The sequence below is a fragment of the Thalia democratica genome, chromosome 9, assembly GCF_965202585.1.
Source record: "Thalia democratica chromosome 9, ktThaDemo2.hap1.1, whole genome shotgun sequence".
Classification (NCBI taxonomy): Eukaryota; Metazoa; Chordata; class Thaliacea; order Salpida; family Salpidae; genus Thalia; species Thalia democratica.
Genome location: NC_139173.1, coordinates 33,562,701 through 33,573,362, shown reverse-complemented (window position 1 = coordinate 33,573,362; position 10,662 = coordinate 33,562,701). Strand labels below are relative to the sequence as shown.

The following is a 10,662-nucleotide window of genomic DNA, read 5'->3' as shown; positions in this document are numbered from 1 at the left end:
ATAAAATAAGAGCTAAAAGTAACGACACCATGGATATCTCACAGAAACATCCAAGTTGTGACGTAATTTACAGAAAAAAAATCATCAAAGCTCCAATAAATAAAACAGCTTGAAATAAAACAACGCGAAACAGTTAAAAGGGCCGCGTGGTTTTTAAATGAAGTACTTTTTTTTGAATGACAAATACGAAAGATTGCGAAATAATCAGGAGACAAACAAGACATGAAAAAGAATACAGATACATTTTTTACACGGATTTTTGGTTTATCTGTCCTTCTTAAGCGCGTTAAAGCTCGCCGTAAGTTTTTTAAAATATATTTTTGTTGCCCGGCGCATTTTTTTTCTCTGGTTAGTCATTATCGTTTGTCTCAGTTCCAAATTGTCCAAAATATTTTGTGGCGATGTTTGCAATATGTGTAAATCAGCTTTTATGTGCGATCTGTGGTGTGTCCGGATCACGAGTAACCTGGTATTCCGGGCCTGGCATGGAATCCGGGTCGACTTTCATATGAACGGTATAAATTCCTGTTTGGTGGTTTCTCTATTAAATTCCCTCCTGTAAAAACCAAAACTTTTAAATACTTTTAATTCAAAAAAAAATACTTTAGCTGTCAAATAAAATATTATTAAGACACTTTGCATTATTCTATAAGCATGTGAAAAACTATTGCATCAATACGTATTATATTTATGAAATAATTTTAAACTGATTTTTTTTAATATTTTCAAACAACGTACCCCGTTGAAGGCGGAAAACTTCATTCTTTTTTGCTTCTGCCGCTGGTTGCAGAACCACACTCTGACCACGTTCTTTTTCAGGTCCAACTTCTCCGCTATAGCCGTGATCTTTTCGGAGGAAGGCCTCGGCTGTAAAAAGATTGAGTTTGTTTGTCTTTTGATTGAAAATTATTAAAAATAATTGTTTGAAAGTCATAAAAGTAGCAATAAGCAGCTACAACACATCGCAATAGTATTTGAATTTGAAAACAGTATTAAACTATCAGTGACTATAATTTTGTACTCATTAGTTTTAAAACTGACACTTAAAATTTAAATTTCCATATTTTTTATCCTAAATAAATGTAAAGCACAGTTTTACAGCTGCTTCAGGCTAAAATGCTCTCAAACTAAGCTATTTCAAAATCTATTACCGAAGAAAATGAATATTGTCTAGTTTTCAAGTAACTACTGATATTATTACTTTAAGTTTTTTTAAATGTTCCAACGTGAAACAAGAACAGTAATTATCATTATAAGCACGCAAATTTTAGCAACTGTAATCGCAAAATTGATTTTTTTCCTCTTTTTACCTGTATACGGCAAAGGACGACTTTAGCGAGTATTTTCAAAACGTTAATTTTGTGAAATGTATTTACGTTGCTACATTTTTCTATGTATATTAAGACACAAACTATTCAGAATATATGAGCTGCATGAACTCCAAGTTTTTAGTTTTGAATACAAGTTTTTTTTGTTGAAAGGAGGAAACTTTTATTAGATAACAAAAACTACTAACAACTTGAAATTTATATTTTGTTAGAATTATGCGAACTAAATATAAACACTTGATCGAGAAGTTAAACAAAGTTTTTGACATTTTACTTGATTCAATAGCAATGGTTTTGAAAAAGTGCAAAAAGTATTAAAAATCTAATTTCTTCTTGTGCACCTTCCATTTTTACAATTGTTTACATCTGTCTAGTAGTTTGTAAAACAAAATAATTTCATTCAAGAACCTATGAACACTGAAAAAATTATCTTGTTATGAAAAAAGCAAAAATTTAAAATATTTTTCTGCTCACCTGGACGACGAAGTAAGGCGAAGGAAACTTAAAACATTTTAAATATTAGAAATTTTAAATTATTTTTCTCACCTGCACGGCGAAATAAGCCTCCAAGCTCCTCTTCTCGGGAGCGGCGATGGAGGTCCTCTTCCTCTTCTTGTCGCCCATCCCGCTCGACTCCATCTTCCTCCGGTGCTCCTCCTCCGCCTTCTCCAGCCACGCGATCAGGATCGGCTTCAGCGCCACCATGTTGTTGTGCGACAGCGTGAGGGATTCGAACCTGGAATGAAAAATTGTCAGTTATTTGTAATTAAATATAATTGTATGATATAGTTTCATGAATTATAGCTTCATGTAAATAATGTTGTTGTGCGATAATGTGAGGGATTCGAATCTGGAATTAAAAGATTCATGATATTAATTTAACGTAGTTGAATTCAAAACAACTGTTTGTGTTAGGTTAGAGATTTGAATATGTTTATAAGTGTTTATTGACTTCACATAGTAAATAACTATTATAGCAACATATAGCAACTAACTAGTAATTCATATAGCGAATAAGTTTACTTGAATTTAGATAAGCACAAAAAAAAGTTATTGTGCCACAAGCTGATCGAATATGTATGAAAAGATGGTTTGTCAGTTAAATTTATCATAGTAATAAATATATGTTGCCGTGCGATAGTGCCAGGGATTCTAATCTGGAATGTCATAGGTTAATATTAATTAGTGTATTAGGTCAGGTGAGAGGTTTTATTATGTTGGTGACCAATTTGAGTTTTGATGGAAATTTTGTTTATAGAATATTACTTAAAGAAAAAAATGTTGAAATTTTAGAGTGACTAGGTGGAGGTAATCATGATAAAGGTTATCATTAAATCCAGCACTTTTTCCAGTTAGAATTATACATTTTTTTCTTTTCTTTTTGCATTTGAACGAACTATGTATACATATAATGTATTTTTTTAGTATAACCAGTATATTAATACATGTATGTAGGAGTTGCAACAAACTATTGTAATTTATAATTTTTTAACTTACTAAGCATTTATGAAGTTAAACTGCTTCAAGCTTTTATTTTTTGTGAAAAACAATTTCTGTCAAAGTCTAGACTCATTTATTCAGTATTTCTTTAAATTTGAATTTCGATTTGTATTTGTTTTGTCTTTATTTTTTAGTCAATATAGTTCAACTAAGTGCTTATGAAATGTTGTGTAGCTTATAGTTGATTACATATTGATTTTATGTATATTTTTGTATGGACAGTCAATAACTCAAATCTACAAGAGCGATTTTAAATACAAACAAAAAAATATTATAAGACTAAAACTTTTTTAATTCAAACAACTATTTTTTCTTCATTAAAGTCAGTATTTTACATAATTTTGTAAAATTTTCTCTAGTATATATGAATAACCTTATTCAAACAAACAAAACCATCTCTTTCTATTTCTAAAGACTAATTTTTTAACTTCTAACAGAAATTTTAACAATAACCTGCAAATAGTACTCTGACTGAGGGACCCGACACCCGGAAGTTTCAGGTTGGCAAGCGCCTGACCCACGTGGTTCTGCGTCACCCCGAGTTTTATCCGTCTTTGCTTGAACCTGTTATTTTTTTGAAACTTACTTTAAATGATAAATAGTTTCTTGTTAATCTAAGCAAGTGTCTCTGCGTGCAACTGAGACGTTTGTAATGTCTAGTTTTTTTTTTCTAAACTCCGAATTAAAACACATAAAGCTTGAACGGGTTTGACTTTATCACACTCAATAGGACGCATGTATACTAACGAACCTCTCAGCGAAGGCCTCTAATTCTCTGGGGTCGGTGTCATAATCTGATACGGCGAATCCGGCCGTGCTGTTAGGCGACGATGCTGCAAACAATATTTGATGTTTATTAACGTGACAGTGTTCGGTGTAACTTTGCCAAGAAAACCGGCTAAAGCTTGTTTAAAAGGTTTACCTCTCAAAATAAATAAGAGTTCAATTGATTTTTATCAGTTTTAGATGTATCTCCTTAAGACTTTTAAGCAAAACAAGAACAACATTAGTAGTTTTAACGTCACAATTTAAATAAGTTTAATTTTTTTATGCAAACGTAAAGGAATATTTGAAAAAATCCTAAGTTGTAATAAGACGTCATACGCACTTATTACATAAATCATTTTTGAAGCACAACCAGCTTGGTTCAATTTTATTATGACATCACAAACCGTTGTTGATGACGTTGCTCGAGTTGGAGCCCGATGACGTCGACGACGGCAGCATGTGAAGCGATGACGTCATGCCCGGGTGGAAGTTGTTGTTGTACTGGGGAAGGCCCGGGTATGACGGGTTTCCCCCCGCCACAGCCGCCGCCGCCACCGCGCTGATGTTCTCGGCAGCTGATTGGATGGAGGAGGTTGACGAGGATGAGGGGGTGATGGTGGGAGGAGGGGGCATCATCATGGAGGTGGCGTTGAAGGAGGGAGGCTGGTAGTTGGAGAGGGCGCTGTTTGATAATTGTGACGTCACAGACAGCAGTTTTGATTTTTTTAAGAAAAGTTTAAAGCTTCGTTGTTAAAAGCTTAAAGATAACTTTGAACGTTTTTGCAGATAAACTCAAAAGATCCTGAATGTTAAAAAGTTTTGAACACACAATATGTTCAAACTAATATCAGATTTTAGAAGTTTAAAATGATCAAAGGACATAGGACTACTTTATAAAAAAATTATTAATAACACTAAAATGTACATAAAAAGTTTTAATCAGTTAAAGATACTTAAGCCAAATGAAACGAACCAGTGACTTGATGATAGAGGGTCATTGTTGTCGTTGCAATCCAGAGATGATTGTCTGTTTCCTCCGGCGTGATGAAACGCTGATGGTGGATGCATTGATGTGTATACTGTAATGAAAAAATATTAAAAACTTTGTTATTGTTAATTATATTGCTCAAGTGTGGTGAAGTTATATGCTTTGATAACGTAAATATATACTAAAGAAAAGAAAACGTATGTTAATAATAATGTTGAGGGTGAAAAAGTCTATAATTAAAGATTATCATTGGTAAGTTTTACTTCAAATTTCCAGTTTTTAATAACTCGAATCGTATGTATTTAGAATTTAGTGAAGTAAACCCTTTTTTTGCACAAATTGTCAGGCATTGTATTTTTTTATTTTTTTTTTAATCAAAAGTTATACCAGAATGGGATATCACTAATGTTATAAACATTCCTTTCAAAAACTAAATTATTAAAAACAATTAAACTAACCGGGAGGGGGCAGTGTAGCGGAGGGGTGTTGCTGGGAAACGTAGCTGGAACCGGGGGTGTAGAACCCGTGGTTGTTGGGTTCGCTTTTGAACTGGTTCTTGCTGTTGCTGTAGTCCACCGCTGCCAGCACCTCCGCCCTCGCCAAAAACGTCTCCTCCAATCCCGCGAATATGTTTCCCTGTGATTAATAAGTGAAATATTTTCAATAAACAAGTATTTATGTATAAAAAAATGAACCAATCCCTTTTTTCATGTTAAACTGTTTCAAAAACTTTAAAATATATCATACAAAAGGAATTATAACGTTAAAAAAGCATATTAATCCGTGTAATCTGTTCTTAACTGCAGTGGAGACTTATAAAATTATGGTTTTTTTTTAGTTTTTGACTAAATTTTATTGGATATATATTTATAGAGCCTTGAAAAATATTTTATAAAAAGGTATCTTAAATAGTCAGCTGCAATTTTTATTCTCGAAAAGTACACAATTTAAAGTAAACGAAACAGACTTAAGTGCTAATACCCACTTGGAAAAAAACACAGCTAAACAAACCTACATAAACACAAAAAACAAAGAAATTAATAATTGTGCTTACGGGCCGAACGGACAATAAATCGATAAGAAATAAACATTACTCACACAGCCGTTTACTAAAATAAACATTACTCACACAGCCGCTTACTGAACAAGCTGGCGATCTTCATTTAAATCTGAAACAAATATTTTCTGAACTTTTCATCAACCTCGCACCTTTTCGACTGCTTTGTTACATCACAGTGCAAAAAAAACTGTTTTTTTTTTACAGCAGCTTTCAGAACACAGCTTGTAGAAAATTTTCGTTTTTTGCAGAGGCTTTTTTTTTTGTATAACATCGGAAGAAAAAGAAAAAAAAACTCTTTACTACATCACAGAGACGTGAGAGGTGAGAGTCGAAAAGATACAAGGAAGAGATGTTTTCACGAGGAGCACGCTCTGCGGAGTAATGATTCTTTTTTTTTTTATTGATTTTTCTGTACAAATGCTTCGTACTGCCTGCTAATTCGAGCCTTGTTACATTTTGTGACGATTCGTTTTGTAAGAATGTGTTTCTGCGTTTCTGTGCTTGTACATTTGGCTTTAAAGCAGCCATTATTTGTTGCAAAGTACCACCTTCTAAGTTTTTTAGAAATGTGTACAATACATTTACATGCCTTTGCTAACAGCTAAAAATAAATATAAACACATAAATAATTTGCTCGTATACAATTGTATTATACAGTTCTTTATTTTGCTTATATACTTGGCTCAAATTCGTTTAAAATATAAGCTCGTGGTAGTTGGTCACAATTCTGTACTTTTAAAAAACTTTATGACTGTTATCATATATATTTTGTGATGATTTATATATTTTGTACATAAGATTGTATTACGAATTGTATTGTTTTTCTTATCTTAAAGGCTACCTTAAGTTACTAACTAGTTACAATGTCTTATTTATAACTGACATTCGTAAATAAAAAGTATGAGTTTATGTACAATGTACCGTGAAATATATGCAATTCAAATACAAAAATATTAATACTTAATAATCTTTAATCCTCAGTTAGTTTGTTACAAAATATTCTAAAAAAAATTATTTTATCTTAAAAGTAAATGTTCACTAGTATCTTTAACAATATATTATATTCTTTTTTGTATATTTTTTAAACTATTTTCTTTGGTTGAGCAATCTTTTCAAAGAAAAACTTGATTAATTTGAATTGAGCACCTTAAAAGTAATAAGTCAGTATTAATACAAATTGATCAAAAACTTTGTTGTTGTGTTGCTTTGAACAAACAAAATATATCCAAGATATTTATCATTAGTTTATTTTGAGTATTTTCAAACTAATAAATAAACTTTGTACTGCAGTATTGTGTTTAGCAAGTTAAAAACAGATATGAATGCTTTAAAAAAAGTATTTGCTGTGGTTTTGCTTTGGCAGCAAAATTTACTGTTGAATAGCTTTTCTGAAAATATGATAAAGTTTTTCATAGTAAACAGGTCATTCAAGTTGTAGAGAAAGTTAATTTGCTTCATAAATTTTATATTAGTGTTAAAGAATTCAACAAGACCTTTTGTTATACCTTAACTTTGTAGCGTTTTCCAAAACAGAGTGAATTTTTTTATAATAGAATACTTTAGGTTTTAGTTCAAGGTTTTCGCTTGCATATGCTTTAAAATTGTTTTATACGGTAGTACATAAAATATGTTTGAATCTCATAAGCATAAAGGTTTATGTAAGGGACAACACAAGTTTTATCAATTTAATAAAGCAAAAACATCTGCACTACTTGCAAAACGTTTTTCTGTTTGAACTATTAAATTTGTAAATATATTTGTGAAAAGTATTTTAAAAGCAAAAGTGAATTAATTGAGGAACAACAAGCAACTGGTTGCTAAAAGAAAAAGTTTAAATTCTGTTAGTGAACGTTCTCTAATTAGAAATGAAAAGTCTAAAAAAACAGACATGTTTTGTATATAAAAGAACACAGATTTAAAATCTACTGATGGTATTTTGGTAGAAACAGTTTAGAGCAGTATATTTTTTAGCACAAGAAACTATTTTTCAAATTAGAAGAGTGCATACAAAAAAGTTGATATATATGTAGTTAAGAAGTAAACGAACAGTTGTACAACAAAACTTAAATACATAGAATTAAATTCGATAAAAAAAAATAGCTTTATTTATGCAATAACCTTAGATTAAAGTAAATTTCAAAATAAAAATTATTTACTTATTTAAAATGCTGTTTGATTTAAATTTACTTAAAAGATTCAGTAGCGTTTACATAGTAAATGTTTCATTATTTATTAATGCGCGAACCCAAAACATAGCGATGAAATATCTTGCTAGCAAAAATAACCGCGTTGTATTAATATTTAATGTTAACTTTATTTGCTACTATTAGACTGTCTGCTTAATTATTTAAAAACTGCTTAAGAACTAAGGTATTTATAGAAAACTGTAATTTTTTTTATTGTAAATATTTCAGTTTGCAAAAAAAAAAACACGCTTTTTTTGATTACGCTTGGTATTATTATTACTTTCAATATATTTATAACTGTTAACTTATGTTAGCTAACACTTTTAACCGTACTAACATCTTGTATTTATAAGTTATAGATAAAAATTAAGATTTTTTTTTTCTTTTCAAATTCCAACTAGAATTCTCAAAATAAAAAATTGAATTAAGTTTTCAGAACACCTACGCACAGTGTACGCACCTACAACATGTTTTTGTATTAGTAACATAGTTATTTATATTAGTTTTTGTATTTTGTATTAGTTATATGTTGCAGTATTAGTTACCGTAAATTTTCAATACGGTTAACAAAATACATATGCACTTTAAGAAATACCGTTTCTTATAAGATTGTAAATTTCAATCAACAAATGTTAAACAAGCTAATTTTGTTTTGCATTTAAAAATAAATTTAACTTTCTAACTTAGTTGAACTTTTTTAAATACAACGTTACAAAAAAAAAGATAAAAACAAATTACAAACGTAATTTCGTTTATTTCATAACTTTCGTCTTCTAATAACTTTTGATTTCAATTGATTTTATAGTTTAAACTATTAAATAATTACTTAACTTATAAATGATTTGTTAACAACTTTTTTTCTATCTTAAAGATCTAAAATCAATGTATACAACTTTTATCTAAGTGCTACGAACAATAAATATAACATAAAAATTGATTATAAAAAAAATTTGTTTGGTTTCAAATGTTTTAAGTATGATATCTTAAAAGGATTTATTTTAATGTTTATCTTTTTTCTATTTAGTTGGTGTGTTTAAGTATACAAGCTAAAAAATTTGTACAACTTTCACAATATCTTTATTTTATAGGCCGTTTGTAAAATTAATGACTCAGTTGTTTTTTTGTTTTTTTTACGTTATGCTTTTTAATATACATTTCTAAGCTATTGTTTATAACTGTGTGGTTTTTATAAACTTATCTTTTTCATTATAGTATTTCAATTTATGTTTACTTAATAGAATACCTAACATGAGTAAGCAACTATTAAAACTGTTATTTTTCACAGTCGAGAAAATTAATAATGTAAAATGTGTTTGTAAAACTTAAACTAACAGACTGATTTTTAAATGCAAGTAGAATTATTTTTTTAATTCTAATAAGAATTAAAATTAAGTTTTAACGAGCCTAGAGTGCAACAGATCAGAAACTTAAGTATTATTTTATGATAAAACTCAACATGTACTTTAAACTACATGTTACCATTAATTTTAAATAAGTTAAAAATATTTTATCAGCTCAAAGATGAGACGGAGGAGGTTATGAGTTAGTACTTAGTATTAAATACGATTTCATGCGTAAATAAAAAAATTAAAAACAAATAACAAGTCGAATAAGCAACTGTTAAGGCATTGATAAGTTATTACATGTAATTTTAATCATAATAATATAGTTAATTCAAAAAAAAAAATACGCAACAGGAGAATAAGCTACGGGGGACGCAATGCAGTAAATAATAGATAATTAATTAATTTATTAAAAAGTAATAAACAAACCGAATAAGCGACAGGGGACGCCATGCAATGCCTCCGCACGGCATCGGCAGCGTTGTGCAGGGGTGCGTACTTCTGCTCGTAAGGAGAACTGGTTAGGGGATTCCCCCCTGGCGATGGAGGGCGGTGGTGGTGAGGGGCGAGCATGTTGGTGAACATTTCCAATGTTGAACTTGTGAGAAATTTAGAAAAAATCAAGCTTGTATAAAGCCTGCTAGAAAGTTAAAGTTGTTAAAAAAATAGTTTTTTTTTATTTTAGATTATAGTTACTTTTAGCATATACGTCTACATTAGAAAAAATATTTTGTTAATTTTCTTTTAATGAAGTTTCCACAAATTAATAAGTTTCAAGTAAATTTAAGCTGGAAAATTCTGATATTGCTAAAAACATTCTGTGAGTAGTATCTAGGTCGTTGTTTTTTTTTTAGGTCGTTTATAAACATTTTGAGTTTCATTTATTACAAAAATTAAACTCGCTTTTTATCTTTAATTGAACGAAATTTTAATAACTTTAAAATAAAAAACTAACAGTAAATTTTATAAAACCAAACTAAATATTTCAAAGTTTCAAAAAAATGTTTTTTTTAAACTTTGAGTTTTTTGCAACTAAACTAAAAAAACACAATGTAATACATTTGAAAGGTTTTGAGACTTTAATGAAATTTGAAAAGTTCTTAATCATCTTCAGGTGAAAGAGATAATAGAAAAGTAAAAAGAAATCACTCTTCAAAAACTTTTACTATTTCTTTTTTATAAACTTTTTCTTTACTTATCTGACGCGATCATTTATACAAAGAACAGTTTTTTGAAAACTTTCTCTTAACTTTTTATGGTTGATAACTTTGTTAATGCTGTAAACTAGCTACTCTACTGATGAATTACTTTTAAAACTCATGATTATTTATTTTAACTAAACATAGTTTCACACATTTTTATAAGTTACTTCTCTGTAAGACTTTTAAAACTATTGTACGTAGCTTTTTACAACCAGTATACCTTAAAAAACTTTTTATATCTTCAGTTTATAAATATTCTTTAAAACCAAATATTCTACTTATAAAAC

At 29.5% G+C, this 10,662-nt stretch overlaps 1 protein-coding gene across 1 annotated transcript; it reads right to left on the bottom strand.

Annotated features, from left to right (window-relative positions):
• Nucleotides 1-258: 258 nt before the first annotated feature.
• LOC145845220 (POU domain, class 4, transcription factor 3-like) lies at nt 259-9,758 on the bottom strand. Its single transcript, XM_082952644.1, has 9 exons — nt 9,603-9,758; nt 5,043-5,220; nt 4,570-4,675; nt 4,019-4,278; nt 3,580-3,661; nt 3,282-3,392; nt 1,875-2,064; nt 739-867; nt 259-556 (listed from the first exon to the last, which is right to left on the bottom strand). The coding sequence occupies exons 1-9, from the start codon at nt 9,756-9,758 to the stop codon at nt 545-547; spliced, it is 1,224 nt and encodes a 407-aa protein (XP_082808770.1). The 3' UTR covers nt 259-544.
• Between the last annotated feature and the right edge of the window lie 904 nt (nt 9,759-10,662).